General features: G+C 47.1%; 1 protein-coding gene across 4 annotated transcripts; it reads left to right on the forward strand.

Annotated features, from left to right (window-relative positions):
* Positions 1-363: 363 nt before the first annotated feature.
* On the forward strand, positions 364-16,298 carry Ttpal (alpha tocopherol transfer protein like). 4 transcript variants are annotated; one of them, XM_052184209.1, is made up of 5 exons: positions 364-442; positions 4,528-4,990; positions 8,845-9,038; positions 11,749-11,859; positions 12,665-16,298. In XM_052184209.1, the coding sequence occupies exons 2-5, from the start codon at positions 4,543-4,545 to the stop codon at positions 12,941-12,943; spliced, it is 1,032 nt and encodes a 343-aa protein (XP_052040169.1). In that variant the 5' UTR covers positions 364-442; positions 4,528-4,542; the 3' UTR covers positions 12,944-16,298. The 4 variants fall into 4 exon arrangements, with proteins under 4 accessions (XP_052040169.1, XP_052040173.1, XP_052040171.1 ...); XM_052184213.1 differs by having other exon boundaries at positions 8,845-9,020; XM_052184211.1 differs by having other exon boundaries at positions 368-442; positions 4,525-4,990.
* The last annotated feature ends 3,438 nt before the right edge of the window (positions 16,299-19,736 follow it).

Consider the following 19,736-nt stretch of genomic DNA (forward strand, 5'->3'; position numbering starts at 1 on the left):
AGTTCTGCATATGAGAATCCCGATGTCTAGGTCTGAAGCTGGTTTCTGCACTGATTTGCTACTTCCGTCACGAAGTAGGGAGATTTGTAAAAAAAAAAAAAAAAAGATTTAATGAGAACCTAGTGATGTAGAACACTAGGCATATGGCAGTATGTTCCAGGGAAGCAGCCTGATCTCCTCCCCCAGGGCCTTGATTTCCCCATCCATACACCCAACTCAGCTGCACAGCCCGGGCCACCAGGTGGTGACAAGACCCAAGCCAAGCCAACGCTGCAAAGTTCACTCATGCGCACTCCCGGATGGGCGCCGCCTACGGGCGACTCAAACGTCACTTCCGGCGCGAGGGCCGGGCCGGCCGGCTGGGGAGTGCGGGTCTGTTCTGCGCGCGCTGCCAGCCGAGGCTCCTGCCGCCGTGACCCGCGCTCCGCCCGCCGCCGGGCTGGTGAGTGCCCACGAGCCCGTGTGTGCGCCGAGGAGCCAGAGATAGGGACCGTAAAGGGCGAGACCGCAGGAAGTGGGCCAGAGGGGCGGGAGACCCCAGGAAATGGGGACACCTGGGGAGGGGGCGAAGACCGGAAGTTGGGGCCTTGGAACGCTGTCAGCGCCTCGGAGGTCTCTGGGGCACCGAGAGAGATGGCTCTGTTCTTGTGGACGAGAGGGAATGCGCCAGAAAGAGAGAGATGGCTCCAGGTGGGGAGGATGTCAGGCTTTATATCCTGTTCGTCTTGTCCTCCAGGCTGACAGCCACTGCTGAGCCCTTGGGGACGCAACAGGAAGCTGCAGGTGGAAGATAGAGATGATGAGGCCAGGGTGGGGCTTGACACATCTTCGCTCAGCCTCAGTGAACAGGGCTTGTCATACCTCCCCTCATGTTTACTGAGTGCTGTCATGAGCCGGCACTGAGTCTGTGGTGACTCCACAGGCAAGTTCTCTGGCTTGTTGAGATTCACTTTGGAGGAGGTCAGTTCCCTCCTTTGTAAAGTGGAAACTGATGATAATGGGCTCTCTCAGTATTGTGAAGATGAAATGTGGGGTTGACAGTGTAGTTCAGTGGTTCAGGGGTGCCTTGCATTTACAAGGCCCTGGGTTTTATCTCCAGCAACAAACACACCGGAAGAAATAAGAAAACGGATGTACAGTGTGGTGCCTGATTCAAAGCAAAACCCTCAAGCATGTATGACCTCTGCATCAGTACATCATGATGTAAGCTGCACAAGAGGCAAAGCTTTATTGTTTTCTGCTGTGTCCCTAGCATTCATCAGCACAGTGCATCACATGTACAGGAGGCGATCAGTAATTCTTTGATAAATGAACGGGTGGGAACTGACACTGAAGGGTTTCTTGTAAACACCTGTAACACTAAGCAAAGGTTTCTAAAGATGAATTGGAACCCAGTGCTGTGGAAACCTGGAGGAACTCCCCCTGAGGAAGCAGGGGGCTTCACATCCACAGTTGGGCCTTAAAGATGATGACTTGTCTCGTTGGCAGCTAACATGGAGAGGAGCCTTCATGCAGAGGGTGTCAGATGTGTGAGATAGTCTAAGAATGCTGATTCTTAGTTCGTTTTCCCTGGCAAGGGAGGGAGGGAAAGGAGAAGGCCTTTGAGGCTAGTTCTATAGTCTGGCACTGAGGTCAATCCCAGGCAATGAATTGGGATTCCAGGCACTACCTGTTGGACACAAGTTGCCATGGAAACAGCCCAGGATGGATCACCAGGGAGGTCAAGATTGTCCATTCCTTGCTCAACATACCTCTGTAAAGTACATTAAAATAAAATATGATATGGGGCCTATATGTCTTAATAGTTTTTTAGGTGCTACATTCAGGTTAATGCACAAGACCTATCACACACTGATTACCTACACACATGTCAAGAATGGAGATGTGCCGGGCGGTGTTGGCACAGGACAGCCAGGGCTATACAGAGAAACCCAGGCAGCTCAGACAGTCTGGAGTCAGTGAAGGCTGACTTCTTCATGTCACTGTTCCCTCTCGCCTGGATCACTGGTGAACTTTCTACACCAGTGGTTCCCAACCTGTGAGTCACCATTCACAAAGACCATTGGAAAACACAAGATATTGGCATTGTGATTCATAACTAGCAAAAGGGCCGCAGCATGAGGTTTTGTAACTTTTGGGACACTGCAAACCTGAGATCCCACCTCCCGCTTTTCTTCTTCATAATACTGGACTGGATGCTGTGGTTAGAAACATCTCCCATCTCCACTGGGCTCAGTGAAGCAGGATTTTTTTTTCTTTATGTCTATAACCCAAGTGCCTGGAAAAGAACCTGGTATTTGACATTTGCCGGGTGCGTGTGTGTCATTCACTGAGGACTTAGGGTGAATCTGTGTGGGTTGGGAAAGGCTGGAGGAAGAACATACCATTGAGAGGGACCAGAATATGCACAGAATGAGGATATACCTTTGGGAACAAGTACAAGAAGCTGGTGGGACTAGAAGGTGGAATTCGAGAGATGGAGTCGGCAACCCTAAGATTTGGAGGGAGTGGCCTGCTTGGCCTCTGGTCACAGTGGACCAGTTTAGCCAGGACATTACAGGTATGTACAAGAACTCTTGAGACAGCCCTGCCTGCCTTATTGAGCATGGGATGGAAGATCAGTGTCCATTCATGGACAGAGGCTTAGGGAGCCAGGGAGTCCTGCAGCTAGTTTATTCTCAGGATACCTCAGACAGCTGTCCTTTGTTTTCCAACCAGTAGTGAGTTAGTGCAGGCTTTCCCAGTATCAGGCAAGTCCTAGTATCAACAGATGGACAGGTAGTGTATGGAGTTTATTGGTCTGCCTACACAGGCAAAGGGGAAGGAGATGACAAGGAAGAGCCTTCTGTCTGTAATGCAGGTATGGCCCGTGTGAAGGAGGTTTAGGCAGGAAGACTCTCTGAGAGCAGTCCAGGCTCTGGAAGAATCCAGCCAGAGGGACAGAGAACTTGGACCATAGTTGCCTCTTGGAGGCACCCATGTCTCTTGGTCACTCACTGGCTGGAGGAATTGGAGAGTGTTTGTACAAAGCCTGGCCTTAGGTGGATAGAACCTCCGAAGGGACAACAGCTGGGCCCTTCAGTTCCATGTCCTTAGCAGCAGCAGATCTGACACATTTCCACGATCACTGTAGTAAGTTGCATTGTAAAAATAAAATTCAAGGAAGCTGAGCATGGTATATCACATATGTGTAATCCCAGCATCTAGAGGCTGAGACGGGAGGTTGGCAAGTTCCAGACCATATTGAGCTACATAGTCTACAAACACCAGTATAGTTAAAACGTTCTCTTAAATGTCCAGTTGTTCAGATCTATCTCTTTAAGGTAACTGTTGGTAAACTTTTTTATCTCCTTCCACACAAATCTGATTGTTTTCTGTATTCTCTTCTGGCCTTTTCCTCCTTCATGTCAATTCATAAAGACCCGTGTCTGTCTGTCTCTCTCTGTCTCTCTCTCTCTCTCTTTCTCTCTCTCTCTCTCTGTGTGTGTGTGTGTGTGTGTGTGAGAGAGAGAGAGAGAGAGAGAGAGAGAGATGTCAGTGTTGGGTGTCTTTCTTTACCAGTTATTAATTTGCATGGGACAAGGTGGAGCATGTTTATGCCACACTGTGGATGTGGAGATCAGAGGACAACTTGTGGGAGTCAACTCCCTTCTTCCCTGATGTATGTTCCAGAGATCAAACTCCCATTGTTAGGCTTGATGTCCGACGCCTTCGCTTGCAGGGCCATCCTGCTGGCCTTCCAGCTTTTTTCGTTTTCTTTTTTTTAAAGACTTATTTATCATTATATGTAAATATGCTGTAGCTGTCTTCTGACACCAGAAGAGGGCATCACATCTCATTACGGATGGTTGTGAGCCACCATGTGATGTGGTTGCTGGGATTTGAACTCTAGAAGAGTTCAATTTATATTCTTACCAGTATTTTAGACCTTTTTTTTTTTTTTTTTTTTTTTTTGGTACTGGGTCTGAAGCTCAACAGTGCTTTCTGTTTACATTCAAGCTTGTGAAATGACAAGTGGAGCCTCTATTTAGACTCTTCCAAGGAGGCATGGTATTTAGCTGTTAGATGTGACTTAGGTATGTGACTCACATCAGAAAAAACTCCCAGTTCCCCAGTTCCCCCTCTTAGGGTCGCATGTAAGCAATGCTTCACCTTCAGAAATTACATGCATATACATATGTGAGTTCATGAATATATACATGCCAATGTGTTCCTGGAGAGGGCACAGGCGACTAATGGGGTTAATTCTTTCAGCTTCCTATGGGTTCTTGGGTTCAGACTCTGGTCTTTAGGGCTGTGTGACAAAAGTTACCTGTTGCACCATCAACCGACTCTCTCTCTTTTGGAGGCAGGGTTCTCTATGTAATAGCTGTGGCTGTCCCAGAACTCACTTGGCCCAGGCTGGCCTTGAACTCAGATAGCCCCTCCTGGCTCTGCCTCCTGAGTGCCGGGATGAAAGGCACGAGCCCCCACCCCTGCCTTCATGCTTCCTGTTCTTAATCTCACCTGTGGCCTGTGTGTCAGCAGGGACCCTGATAGCTAATGTCAGAAGAAAGTGACTCTCTGAGAACCAGTCCCTCTGTGGCCTCACTCTCCGAAAATGAGCTGCCGCTGCCTCCGCCGGAACCTCCCGGCTATGTGTGCTCGCTGACAGAAGACTTGGTCACCAAAGCCAGGGAAGAGCTTCAGGAGAAGCCGGAATGGAGGCTCCGGGATGTGCAGGCCCTTCGAGACATGGTGCGGAAGGAGTACCCATACCTGAGCACATCGCTGGATGACGCCTTCCTGCTGCGCTTTCTGAGAGCCCGAAAGTTCGATTATGACCGGGCCCTGCAGCTGCTGGTCAACTACCATGGCTGCAGGCGGAGCTGGCCAGAAGTCTTCAACAACCTGAGGCCGTCAGCCCTGAAAGACGTTCTCAACTCAGGATTCCTCACAGTGCTGCCCCACACGGACCCCAGGGGCTGCCATGTCCTCTGCATCCGACCAGGTACTGGGGAAAGTGTGGTCTCTGGGGTGGCTCTTCACCCCGTTTCTTCTCACAGTCCCCTACATCTTTGTTTTAGTGAAGGGTCTTTTTTTTTTTTATTTTAGCTTTTTTTAAACAGTCCAGGCTGATCTCAGACTTACCGGGTAGCCGAGCATGATCTCGGACTCCTGACCCTCTTGCCTCTATTGCTCAAGTGCTAAGGTTTCAAGTATGTATGACCACGGCTAGCCTCAAAGCTCTTTTGAGTACTGATGGCAAAACCACCCTCAGACTACCTGAGGGCAACAAGGAAGCTTGACCTAGTGAGGCAGAAATAGCTCCCAGATCTACTGTACCAAAGATACCGCCAGTCCGACCAGAACATGGACCCCAGAGCACAGTCCCCCAGCCCTGTCTGCTCAACACAGATGGCTTCTTCATGCTTTTCCTCCAAAGGGCAGCAAAGCAAAATCTGGCCCCTCTCAGTTCTCAGGCCGCCTGGCTACCCAGCGAGCGAGCGTCTGTCCATCAAACTCAGATTTCCTAAGGAGTGAGTGCAGTGGGCTCAGGAATCTGCTCTGGTCACAGCTTGCCAAGTCCCTCCCAGCGCCTCCTGTGAGTGGGCTGAGTACAGGGCTGAGTGAGCCAGTGCAGGCTGGGAACAAACCTGGAAAGGGCCTCCTCTCTGCCTCCCTCCCCTCCTCTCCTCTGTTGGGTTAAACCTTGGCACGATTCACTTTATTCTGACCTTTATTATCAGTGCTGGGAATGTAACCCTGGCCTGCAACTGCTGGACAGGACTGTACCACTGAGCTGTGATCAGAGCCCCTTGATTCATTCCCTGGTACCTGCACCTCTTGGTGTAGCTTACTTTTTAAAAACTGTATGTTCCCCCCCTCTCTCTTTCTCTCTCTCTCTTTCTCTGTCTCTGTCTGTCTCTCTCTCTCTCTTTCTCTCTTTCTCTCCCTCTATCTCTCTCTTTCTCTGTCTTTCTCTTTCTCTCTCTCTCCCCTTACTTATTGAGATAAGGGTTCTTTATGTAGTCCTAGCTGTCCTGCAAGTTGCTATTTAGAACAAGCTGACCTCAAACTCACAGAGATGTACCTGCCTCTGTCTCCCCAGTGCTGGAAAAAGCATATGCCCTACTTAAAAAAACCAAACCAAAACACAAATGTATCTTTTTAACATTACACAGAGGACTGTGGTAGACTCAGAGATAAGTAAGCATCATCAGGTCAGTCTGCTTTCTAGTCCGCTGATGGTGCTGTTCAAACAGTAGACAGGGATGGCGACATAGGTATCAGGAAAGACAGTGAAAAGCACAATCCTGCGCCTGTCTGGTGGCTCTTCTCAGCTCTTCAGCACAGTCCAATTCCTGATTCTGTCTCCCGGGCACCAGGGCAACTGAGGCAAGGCCTTCACTCCACTCCCAGCCCTCCAGTTCCCTTCATTGCAACGCACAGGAGAGATGAGCTCTTACAGTCACCTGCAGGGTGTCTACCCAATGGCCACCTCCAGGTCTCCCTCCCGGATGCCTCATGTGTCCTCTGGCCTTTTGCAAGCAGTCCTTAAAGTCTAGACCCTTCTCTTCACCCCATACCACGTGTCAGACTGGAACCGCTTTACCTGCTGTGCTGGGCACTTTCTGAAACTAGGTGTTTATTTTAAAATAAGCAGTGCAGATTTCTGAGCACTGAGAGACCTAGAAAACAGCCAGCAAGCTTTGTCATGCTGCTGTGAGCTCACCTCATGAAAGTGTTATCAGATGGTCAGAGGCACCACGCTGGCCGCTCTTCCCCCGGCCTGTAGCTGAGCTTGTGAGGTGAATCCTGTCCTTGTGTTTGGATGAGAGCTGGACCTCTCCCTGATGACCCACCTTCTTAGGAGGAATTCTACCTACCAAGCTGTGTTGCTGAGTGGGTTTTACTTTGCCTTTTTTCTAACCATTTTTGAGATGTTATATAGAGCAGGCTTAATTCACATGAACATTAATCACCAAGTTTGACAAAGATTTGTTTTGAGAATTTTGTATAGGGCAGGGAAGATAGCCCAGTAGGTAAGAGCGCTTGCCCCATAGGCCTGACTCAGATCCCTGAGACCTAAGCAGAAGTGGGCAGTGACATCCAGGATTGTGCTCTGACTCCCACACGTGCTCCATGGCACGTGTGTCCCCTCACACATGATTGGACACATGCATTATGCACACATACCCAAAAATATTTTTAAAAAGAAATTTTTTTGTGCAAATAAATATTCTATTGCTAGCAAAATGAACTTTTGTTTAGTTAGTAATGTATCCTTCTATGATTTCATACACACATACACATATATTATATATATTATATATATATAAATTCACTTTGATCATAATCTCCCATTATCCTCTATCACCCCTTCCTCTGAATCCACAAACTACTTCTTCCCAAGAAGCCCTCAGTGCTCGTGCCCACCCTCACACAGCCCCCACCCCCACAGGGAATGGGTGGGTGGGAATAGCCTGCCGCATTTCAGTAGAGTTGCTTGTATCATGAGCATAGGTTGGTGGTTATTTACCTGAGCATAGGGATCTTTCCAGTGGCCACATTACTGAGGACCAGGGACCCCTCCCCCAGCATTTAGGGGGTGATTGTTTTTGAGGCAGGGTCTCATGTAACCCAGGCTGGCCTTGAACTTTCTGTATAGCTGAAGAAGACCTGAACTCCTTCTGGTGCTGAGTGTGCAGGTGTGAACCACAGCCCCTGACAAGATCTTGGTAAAGATTTTCTCAGAATAGTAGTTACCAGCTGGGCATGATGCCACATACCTGTTGTACCAACACTCAAAAGGCTTGCTGAGAGTTCAGGGGCAGCCTGGGCTACAGAGTAAGACTGGCTCAGCTCCCTCGCCCCTGCCAGAAAAATGGCGAGAAGAGAAAAAAGAATAGTGAGGAACAGTCAAAAGTACCATTGTCATGTTTACCCTTTTCCCAAAGAGAGGAATCATTAAATATGTGAATATTAATGATGCATGCATCCAGTCAGGAGGAGTCTGAGGAGGGGCCTATAGAACATGGATGTGCTCCACCCTGCCACACTGCTAGAGGTGTGTGACTGGGGGCTCACTCTTCACATGGCAAATGACAAATGTTTGAAAGGCAACTCAGACCAGCTGAGACTTGAGCTCCTTTACTCAAGTGACATCTGGGTTCTCTCAGTCTTGGGGGGACTGGACTGGAGAGGCGATTCCATCTCTGCCAGCCTTGGCTTGGGCTTCATTGTCAGACCATCTCTGGCCTCACAGGGCCCTGGATTTCAGTTCCACAGCTTTTTCTGCTCTGAGAGGGAGGAGAGAGCTTCCCTTTCCCAAGAACCACACCCTAGATTAAGTTGAGACCACATGCTCTGGCTAGGATGTCATACCAGACTAGCCAGCCAGTCTCCAGCTCTCACCTGCCCTGGAGTCGTCAGTCAAGTCAGTTCTGTGAAGCCTGTGTGGCCAGAATGGACAGTCAGAATGGACAGTGTGGTGATATGATAGCACTTGACAGCAGGAAGCAGAGGTGGCCAGGAGGGCAGGTGTCCTTGCCTGTTTTCTTAAGAGACAGAGGCTCAGAGTGCTGAAGCATCTTGCCTCAAGTGACACAGCTAGTAAAGATTGGAAGCTACCACATCTGACTTCAGAGCTCAGGCTTTTAACCTCAACAGCCAATGGTGCTTTTATCTCCAGATGTTCCTCTGGGTTTGGGAGGTTAAGGAACATCAGCTGCCGGGCAGGACCACAGTGCCAAGAGTGCCTTTCTCTTCCACTGCAGAGCCAAGGCTTTAGAAGATGCATCTTTCTCTGAGCACTTGTTGATGTTCATTCTGTAACTCACTGTCCATCTTTTGTGACCTCAGACAGATGGATACCAAGCAACTACCCAATTACCGAGAACATCCGAGCCGTGTACTTGACGTTAGAGAAGCTTATTCAGTCGGAGGAGACCCAGGTGAACGGGATTGTGATCCTGGCCGACTACAAGGGAGTGAGCTTATCAAAAGCATCTCACTTTGGGCCTTTCATAGCCAAAAAGGTGATTGGCATCCTTCAGGTATGGCCCCTGGTCACCGCATGCCCTTACCCTGTGCCCTTATTGGCATCTTATGGAGGACTGCACAGACCTCACTTCCCACAAGCATCGAGGGTAATTCTCAGTCCTCTTTACCTGGAGAAGGAACCTCTTATCTGTGCTTAACGGTTCACAGAGCCCTGCTGCTGTCAGTACAGATCAGTCCTTCAGGGGACACACTGTGGCAGGCAAGAATTTATTTTCCTTTTTGATAGATACGGCAGCTGAGACCTAGAGCACATACGTGCAGCCTGCTCCGTGTGCCGCAGCAGCTATGGAAGGCTGAGCTCTTGTTCACTGGGCTGCCCCTTGGGTGCTGCCTCTTGTGAGCTGTGAAGTGATAGAGGCTCAGCTGCCCAGCCCTGAGTTCTAGTGTCCAGGCCCCTGCTGTGAACTGACCACTTCTGCACTGGCCATCATTGTATTTTGTTTTTTTGAGACAGAATTTCTTGTAGTCCAGGCTGACCTTAAACTTGATATGTAGCCAAAGTTTGACCTAATCCTCCTGCCTCACTGCTCCACCACTGTAAATTTGAGTGTCTGATCTTCCTTAGCTTCTACTGTTTTTCTCTTCTCTCCTCTCCTCTCCTCTCCTCTCCTCCCTCCCTCCATCCCTCTCTCTCTCTTTCTCTCTCTCCTTTAACTAAAGATTTATTTATTTTATTTATGAGTACACTGTAGCTGTCTTCAGACACACCAGAGGAGGGCATTGAATCCCATTACAGATGTTTGTGAGCCACCATGTGGTTTCTGAGAATTGAACTTAGGACCTCTGGAAGAGTAGTCAATGCTCTTAACCACTGAGCCATTTCTTTAGCCCCCTGTTTTTATTTTCTTGTGCTAGGAATAGAATTCAGGACCTCATGTATGCTAGGCAAACACTACCACTGAGCTACATCCCTGGCTCTATGGCTGGTTTTGTTTTTAAATTCTTTTGCGTATATGGGTGGTTTGTCTATATGTGTATCTGCACATGTGAACCTGGTGTTCCAGGAGGCCAGAAGAAGCTTTCAGCTTTCCTAAGACTAGAGTTGCAGATAGTTGTAAGCTGACATGTGGGTGCCAGGAATCCCCCAGCTCCACTGGAAAAACATCCAGGCCTCTCAGCTGCTGAGCCATTTTTCCAGCTTCTAGCTCTGTGTTTTGATGGCTCCTGCTGAATCACACATACACAGTATTGGGACCGAGTTTGTGTCTGTATTTTCCTACTAATATAAGATTATCCAGAAGGGACCAAAGTTTCAGGGTTAAATACGTCTGAGAAACGTGTGATTTAATGTGTCTTTTTCTTGTGAATCTCACTGTAAACATCAGTGTAGTAAACAGGGAACAGAACTGCACTTAAACATTTCTTAGGCTGGAGAGATGGCTCAGCAGTTAAGAGCACTGACTGCTTTTCCAAAGGTCCCGAGTTCAAATCCCAGCAACTACATGGTGGCTCACAACCATCCATAATGATATCTGACTCATTCTGGAGTGTCTGAAGACAGCTACAGTGTACTTAATTAAATAAAATAAAAATAATTTTTTTTAAAAATTAAAAACATTCTTTTTTTATATTCATTTATTTTATTTATATGAGTACACTGTAGCTGTTTTCAGACACACCAGAAGGCAGCATTGGATCCCATTACAGATGGTTGTGAGTCACCATGTGGTTGCTGGGAATTGAACTCAGGCCCTCTAGAAGAGCAGTCAGTGCTCTTAACCGCTGAACCATCTCTCCAGCCCAAAACATTTCTTTTTTTTAATAGACCTGGAGACTGAACCTAGCTCTGCACGTTAAGCAAGGGTTCCTATTGAGCCACAGCCCAGCCATTAAAAAAACAAAAACAGAAAACAAAAAAAAAAAAAACACTTTTTGAGACAAGAGTTTCCCCAAGGAGCCCAGGCTAGCTTTGAATTATTCTGTATATTATTTACTTTTTTGTCACTAAGATAAAACACATGACCAAGGCAGCTTACAGGAAAAGAAGTTTATTTCGCATACAATTTAAGAGTCTGCGATGGCAGGGAAGCCTGGCATCCAGGCTCAAACCTTGTGTCAGGACAGGAAGCCGAAAGCCCAAATCAGCAGGAAGAACAGTGTGGGCTGTGCGCTCTCCATGCTTGTCCCCTGGGCCATGCTTCCTCCAGGAGGAACTTCTCAGCTTCTCAGACAGAGCCACCAAGTGGGACCAAGTGATGAGATGCCCAAGGCTATGTGGGATAGCTCATTCAAACCACCATTTTCTGTATTCTGAGCAGGCCTTGAACTCATAACCCTCCCACCTCGGCTTCCTGCACAGCTGTGGTTGCAGGCTTGGACTACCAGGAGAGACTAAGGAAACCTATTTGGCTGTAGGTCACCACATTCCTCTGGCTCACATAATATTCCCAAGCAGCCCTGGGAAATGCACTTGGGTCAGATCCAACATAGAAGGCTACTGTTTCCCAGATCTTTCTCTGTGGACCTGGGCCTTTGTTTGCTGCTGTAAAAGGGGCTCCCCACCTCTTTGCCTAGCTCTTCTGACCCAGACCACCTCACAGTTCATCCTTGTTTGTTCACAGAAGGGTGGCTCTGAGGAGATTTGGAGAGTCAGCCCAGACCGCCCCGCAGGGCCTATTATGGTTTAGATGGTGTGGGGAGCTGCAGAGAGGAGAGTATACTGATATTAGAGATGTTCTAACAAGGTGTTCTTCCCACACACAGGATGGCTTCCCCATCCGGATAAAAGCAGTTCACATAGTGAATGAGCCTCGGATATTTAAGGGCATTTTCGCCATCATAAAACCATTTCTGAAGGAGAAAATTGCAAACAGGGTAAGTGATGTTCTTTGAATGTGATACTTTAAAAAAAAAAAAAAAGCCCTCGATTTTTTTTCTCACCTGATTTATTTGTGATACCTAGAACATCAACATTTTTGTCCAGGAACTAATTTGGAAAGTATATGGTTCAGATAGACACGGTCCATCCTTTTTCTGAGGGGAAGATGGAACTGGTAAGAATATATCATTTGTCAGTAAGGTGAACAGGACCAGGATGTTGTATTTACAACAGAGCCTCAAGAAGGCGTGATTCTTAGACTGCCTCTCTTGCTCTGTAATCTGCTCAGACTTTCTGGTCTCTGGGACTTATCCAGCATTGCGTTTTATGTGTAAGAGGGTCTAGAAAAGGGTCACTGAGCAGATGGATTGACAGATCTAGTTGATCATTGCTAACTCAGAGCTTCAAGCATGCTTGATGAATGCCCTACTGTAGCTTCCACAGCCAGCCCTACACGACTGTTCATCTTTCTCAGGACCACTGATGGAAATGTGGGCCTTTATTCTTCTTCCCACTCAGAGACATTGAGGTCACTCCAAACACTCAATTCACTTTCACACTTTTTTCACTCTTTTTAATGTGCATGCCTGTGTCCGTGCATTCATGTGCGCATGTGTGTATGCATGCGTGTGTAATGCCCGAGGTCAGAGGAGAGCATTGGCTTCCCCTGGGATTGGATTTGCAGAACTGTTGTGAGCCGCCTGATGTGGATGCTCTCTCTTATGGCATGTTGAAGGCCCACCCATTATTGTGCCTGCGACTACAGATGCTGACTGTGCTTTTTATACCCTTCTGTTTTAGTTCTTCCTTCATGGGTCTGACCTGAGCTCTCTCCACACAAACCTTCCAAGGAACATCCTCCCCAAGGAATACGGGGGCACAGATGGAGAGCTGGACACTGCTTCCTGGAACGCAGTGCTGTTGGCTTCCGAGGATGACTTTGTGAAAGAGTTCTGCCAGCCTGTGCCTGCCTGCGACAGTCTCCTGGGCCAGCCCCTGCTCCCTGAGGGGCTGATCTCAGATGCGCAGTGTGAAGACTCTATGCGAGCCGTGAAGTCCCAGGTCTACTCCTGCTATTAGCCCTCTTCTGGGAGAGTCACCATGTGTAATTCCTTCCTTCCTTAGATGCACAGGCTGAAGATGCCAGGACCTCGGTCTTGCTCTGTCACTGCGCAGCAGAGCTGCCTGTAGAGATTTAAGGAGCGCCCATCACAGGCAGACCTTTGACTACCTGGGTTGTCCCAGGGAAGACATGGAAATTGCCCTGGCTATTCTCAGATGTTATGTTTGCAACTGTTACTCTGGAAGCTATATCTATCTGTTTCTTATGCATCTGGGAAAGAACTAGAGTCAAAGTCGCTTTGAAGTGATCAAGAGAAGACAACTTGACTGATCACAACTCTGAAACAACTGCCAATCTTGAAAGGAGGCCACCGTGAGACTGTTGAGTCTCTTTCCCATACCCCCTAGGTATTGACCTCTTGCTCATCAGCAAAGTTCAAGGTTCAGGCCACAGTGTCATTCATTGTTGGGCCTGAAGCACTGGGTGTAAAAACCCCAGGCCCAGGCAGTACTTTACAGATCAAATTGAAGCCAGAGACTTCAAAGCATCCCTGGGATTCCAGGGTTAAATCTTGCAATAGAAATTTTTCCCAAACCCATAAAGCCTTAGCTCTGGTTCTCCATGGAATCCTGCAGGCCAACATAAAATACTGAACTCTAGGACTGCGTGGCTAAAAGCATTTGGACTAGGAGTCAGGTCTTGTGACTGGATAAGACATGGGCCTCAGCTTGTCATCTCTGAGGCTACGTAGAATGAGGGCCTTTGAGGCTGCTGAAGTTCTGTTAGGTTTCTGCTTGGACAGATGACCACCTAGAGGTGACTGGGTCTTTTTGTTTTGTTGTAGTATGTATACAAGCCTTATGTAAAGGAATATCACCATTTGGCCCTTACTTTAAAGAAATTAGCATGTTCCTGCGAGTTGGTGGTAACCAACTGCCTTTGCAGGATGATGGGTAAACTTGAAAGGGATGGCTTTGGTAAGGCCAACCAGATCTTATATAAACTCCTTCTACACTGGAGACACACATACTATATTAGATACAGCCGCAGTAGTTGCCAGATTTGGGCTGTTTTAGTTTTTGTCCCTGGAAACATACAGGGGCAGGCAATTGCTGGTTTACCTGGGGTCCCTGCCCTCCCAGATATACTGGAGTGTTTGTCTAATGTGGGAGGACCAGGTGGCCAGAATGTTAGCTCTGTGTTTGGGTATTTTAGACACCTAACAAGATTTTAGCTTAACTCAAGCTTACTGGGTGAGGTGATTTATCTCCTGGCTTTTGACTTGTTCCCTTTGGTACTCACTGTGTATGACTGTGTCAGGCAGTGTCAGGTTCCATTGGCTGTACATCTCCTAGACTAAGCGGGCACTGCATACAACTTACACAGTGCTTGGGGATCAAAGGTCGGTCAGTCGGTTGTTACTAAGCTGTTCCACCCTTAACATTTCCCAAAATGTCTACAGAAGCTCTTTATGGAAACTTAACCTCAATAATGCCAATTCTAGGAGACACTCTTTTCACCAGATATTGTTCTTTTAGGTCCTGACTGAACTTAAGCGCCAGTACACCCCCTCTTGACTGCCCATTGAGACCATTTGCTGCGAGTTTCTGCTATTTGGTTTAGCTCCTGGCAACTTAGACACCTGAAAAGACCCATGATGGCTCCCAGCAGCCTTGGTGGGAGAGTCTTATTAAAACCTTTCTTAGAGAAGGCAGAAGGAAAAAAACAAAGGCAAAGATGAACCCCTCAGTCCCACTAGGTTCCCTGAATTTGTGTCTAGTTCTTTGTAACTGTGACCTTTGTAACTAGCTCTTTGTCTCCTTGACTTAACAAAGGGATAACTAGGCTCTTGGGGAAAAGTCTCAGAACAGAAATGTGGCCTGTTTGCCAGGCCTCTCTGGTTAGGCCAAAAGGGAGCCATTCCATCAAGCCTCTGAGGAGGCAGACTCTGCTGGGTCCCCACTGCTGTTTGTGGACTCTAGAGATCAGTCTTGGTACCTCAGCTTTGAAGCAGGACCACCTGGTGCAAAATAAAGCAACTCCTCTGTTGAGCAACAGGGGTGCAGCAGGCCTCGCTGAGGGGAGCACACTGGTGGAGCCAGCAAGGGAGCAAGAACCCAGGAGTATCTGACCTAGGGCAAAGTGCTAGACATCACACAGAGCTGGTGATCAACCTCTCCTAAATCCAAGGTCATGTGGTATTGGAAGAGAAAGGGATCATCAACACCCTGCATGCTAGACAGGAGCTTATATGCTAAACTCTGAATCCTGTTCTTAACTGACTCTGCTTGGTGCTGAAATGTCCTAGTGTAGGAATATGGGAGTTTCCTTCTTCCTCAGTCCCCTACAGATTTCTAGACAATCCACTTTCCTAGAAATGTATATATTTTGCCTTCCTGCAGGAATACAGATAAAATCTACAGAAATAGTCAGAAGCACTGGCTGGTTTCACACCTTGGCTTTCTCCAGGCACAGGTGGATTTGGACTGTTCACATTTCATCCTAGATTTGTAAGCACCTCAGGTTATGGGGCAGTTTCTTCAGAGTTGGAGGGACTGGGGCCATTCCCTCTGAATCCCTGAAACAGCTTTATTACCTAGCAGGAAATTTCATCCTCGAGATCATTCACCTTTCAGTTGGGCAGCAACAGCTCCACTGCGGTTGTGATGGTATTAGAATACCTCATCAAGGGCTTTCTTAGGACACCTCCTGTAGGAAGGAAAACGCTAACTCAGTTGATGTGAGTGTAGCTGTGCTGTGGTCCTGTCAGGCTGGAACGCCAGGTACATGGGCAGTCAGGAGACATCTTGGTAAGGCTTCTAAAAACTTCAGTCTCTTTACTTTGTAAATCTGCTTTCTGTTCTCCTGACTCAAAAACGTTCAGCTTCAAATGCAAGAAGCACCATCAGATATTTCTTCTCAGTGGGAACTTGCTCCACAAGGAAGATCCAGTGGAATCTGCAGCTGGAGTCACATTTACTGGTTTTCAGTTTCCTGGGGTCCGGTGCTTGTGCTTTCAACCTTTTCCCATGAGGCAGTGTGTGCGCCTCAGCTCCATGGCATATTACACAAGAACCCAATAGGTAAAATACTTGAAACTTCTCAGTGGCCAAGGCCTCCGATACCCTCTCTGATGGGTGGGAACTGGGCTATTTTCCTGACCAATCTAGGCCACCATATTAGTCCCCGGTCACATTCCTTACTTCAAACTGAAATTCAGTTTGGCTTCGAGTATAGGCACATATCATGGATTCATCTACTTCAGTGTTTTGACCAAAAGTTTATTTTTCTAGTGCATTTTTCTAAATGGTGAAAATACGTAATTTTAGTATGCATGTCTAGGTCTCTAAAATAAAAATCCCTGGAAAGCTGTGTCTTGTGGTTTTGCTCTTGAGACAGGGTCTCACTATGTAGTCCTGGGGACCTGGATAGACACAGGGCTCCTAACCATGAGCCCAAGGATAGCTTCCTGCCCGATGGACGGGGCTGGGAGGGGCACACGGCAGGCCCTGGCCTCCCCTGAAGATTGCACCAGTGTGTATGAAGGGAGACGAACTTAGCCTCACACAGTGATAGAGACATGCATTTTCCAGTTCCCAAGACAGATATTTCTCTGGTCTGACCCTGAATCCTTCCAATGAGAACTAATGGTTCCTAAAGAGCTCCTATGGGCTGGACATGTACACAGAGCACATCATCTCACTTAAATCTTCAGACACCATGAATAAAGTGTATTGCCTCCTTGAGGAAAATGGGGCCCACAAATGTTAATTAGCCAAGCAGTTAAACTGGATCCTGCATCAGAAGAACATGATGGAGTTAAGTGGCACCCAACTCTCTTCACACTCGTAACCAATCCCTGTGAGGATGGAGAGGGAAGAATCAAAGAAACAGCCAAATAAACTGGCATATGCCTTAGTCCCGATATTCTAGCTGGGGCTGAGATTTGGGGTTAGACTGGAAAACAGCCAGACCACCATCTCGACATTAGATCTTAGTCAAAAGGCTTTAAGAAGTGAGACCCCATTCTTTAAAAAATAAAAAGCAGAGCCAGGCGGTGGTGGCACACGTCTGTAATCCCAGCACTCTGGGAGGCAGAGGCAGGCGGATTTCTGAGTTCGAAGCCAGCCTGGTCTACCAAGTGAGTTCCAGGACAGCCAGGGCTATACAAAGAAACCCTGTCTCCAAAAAAACCAAACCAAACCAAAACAAAATAAAAAAATAAAAAGCATCAGAAATTGGCTTGTTTTCTGGAAACATGTACAGATGTGTAAGTACATTTGGGGGAGGGAATAGTTTTTTGTGTTGGGTTTGTTTTTTGAAACAGGGTCTTATGTAGTCCAATCCGATCTCAAACCTGATACATTAGCAAAGCATGACACTGAATTTACAATCCCCCTGCTTCCACACTCAAGTGCTAGGATCGTAGGTGTGCTCTAACATACATGTTTCTTTTGGGTTAAAACAAAATCTTACCCTTATAGTCCAGGATGGCCATAAATTCAGAGCAATCCTATTCCAACCTCTCTCAGTACTGAGGTCATAGGCATGAGCCATCAGGCCTGGTCGCTTTGGGTTCATTTCATAAACTAAGTACACATAATGGCTTCATTATAACATTATCATACATGCATGTATTTCCTTACCATCTCTTACCCTCTCCTTCCAGCTGATCCCATTTCCCTAACTAGTCCCTCTTCTACTCAGGTCTCTCGTAGTATGAACCAGTGAATTAAACTTGGGTTACTTACAGGAGTATATGACATTTGCCTGTGGCTACACTTCTAAAGAAAATGTCTCTCCCTTAGCAAACATTAACTGCCTATAGAAACTAGGGGAAGGGTAGAACCCCATGGCCCTCTCCTGACTATAATAATGTCTTCAGTGGGATGTGGCCTCATCACCCACTTCCCCAAGTTTTTCATTGGGACTGAAGTTATAATCTAACGTTTTTATATACAGATACAGACTATGAACGGTACTGGGCTGGGACTTGTGCCTCACATACTAAGCTGCTACCTGCTGTTTGTTTATAAAAGGGACATAATGCCCCAGAAGAGAGCATCTGGGTTCCATGACTAGCCTACCTGGAAAGAGAGCCAGTTGAGAAACTCTAGCACAGGATGCAGGCGTGGTGCTGGCTTCTGATGACACAACAGCTGAGTACACACCCTTTAAGCACGTCTTTCTAGGGAAGCCTGTTTCTCTAGGATGACAACAGCCTGACACTTAACCTCCACTTTAAGGCAGTTGTGAGGATCAACAGTACTTCTCCCGGATCTGAGGCACAACTTTGCCTAAGCATGCAACACTGGTTGAGCATTGCCACAGTCACTGGCAGTAAGTTTTATGTGATTGTATTTAAGATTGGTAATTAAGGCTAGGGTTGTGGCTTAGAGTTGGGGTACATGGTCGACATGTAAAAAAGCAGTGGGTTTTGAGTCTCAGCATCATAAGAAAAAGTAAAAAGCTAATAATATTTTTTTTTTAGGGAATCACTTACTTTCATTAGGGGATTAAAAAAAATATTCACGTACTTAACTGAATAGATGCTAGTCGCTACAGATACAACCTTAACATCCTAGTGACAAAGCAAGGCCATACACTCAGGAAGCAGAGGCAGGCAGAGCTCTGAGTCTGAGGCTCCCTTGGTCTGTAACAGTTCTATAGTGAGGTCTCAAAGGAACAGGAAAAGATACTAGTGTCTACTCAGGTGATATGGATGTGGTGAGCTGTGTTGACCGCCCACCCCCACCCACCATGTATCTCCTGGGTAGTCTGTCTCTGTACCTTGATGGGCCCAGGGACATTGAGGTCTATCTTTAAGTCAAGCCTGAGGGGTTTTTGTTTTTTTTTTTTTTTTGGCTTTGCCATTTCCTGGGTAACATTGGGCGAAACACTTCTCTAAACCTCAGTTTATAAGCTATAAAAAGGGAAAGAGGTAAACACCATCCGCACATCAGCAGATACGGCTAAATCACTGCTGGCCACGGTAGCTATTTATATGACTTGGGGGGCGGAGTGCTAAAGTGAACACAAGGCTTTGCACATGCTAGCGACTGAGGTAGATTCCCCAGCCACATGATATATTATTCTTAACTTGAAGACAGGCATAAGTCAAACAGCAGAAATCAGGACATCACTGTATAGACTACTAATTTGTGTGCCTGGGTAACAGGATGTAACATAAAAAGAGTAAAGAGATGAATTGCAATTCCTGCTAATAAACACAGGCCTGGCACCCACTGTCAGGTAGTCACCCAGAGATCACCTGTTACACAGCATACTTAGTTTTGTTCCTATGGAAGAAGAAAAATACAATCTAGCAAGGATTTGTCATAGACAAAAAGGCTGTCCTGCTTACAGTCAGATCTGTTATGGTTTGGCCTAGGATTTCAAAAGCCCTACCAATAACCAGCCCATGGCTTGTTTATAGGGAGAAAAGAATATTACTAGAGACTGTACCTAGCACCTCATGCATGCTGGGCAAACACTGTACCACTAAGCTACATGCCTGTTTTTTTTTTTTTTTTTAATTTTGAGATATGGTCTCCCTATTTGGCTAAGGCTGAAACATGACCTGCAGCCAAGTCAGGCCTAGAACTTGTGATCTTCCTGCCTCAGCAGCCTGAGTAACTAGGATTATACATGCGCACCACCATCCCTGGCCTCCAAAGGGCTTTTTTAACAGTGCCTTTGGTTACAAAGATAACATCTTAGGCTGGGGGTGGTGGCTGCTAGTCCAGCGCAGTCTAGAGCAAGACCCTATTTCCAAACAAAGACTCACCTAGACCAGTGATTCTCAACCTC

This window comes from Apodemus sylvaticus, chromosome 5 (genome assembly GCF_947179515.1).
Source record: "Apodemus sylvaticus chromosome 5, mApoSyl1.1, whole genome shotgun sequence".
In the NCBI taxonomy this organism is placed as follows: domain Eukaryota; kingdom Metazoa; phylum Chordata; class Mammalia; order Rodentia; family Muridae; genus Apodemus; species Apodemus sylvaticus.

Bases quoted from the DNA above. Each gene is read 5' to 3' on its own strand.
- Ttpal (XM_052184209.1), top strand. From the start codon at position 4,543: ATGTCAGAAGAAAGTGACTCTCTGAGAACCAGTCCCTCTGTGGCCTCA. The intron at 9,039-11,748 runs GTATGGCCCCTG...TCCCACACACAG, and splicing joins AGGTGATTGGCATCCTTCAG to GATGGCTTCCCCATCCGGAT. The intron at 11,860-12,664 runs GTAAGTGATGTT...CTTCTGTTTTAG, and splicing joins AGGAGAAAATTGCAAACAGG to TTCTTCCTTCATGGGTCTGA.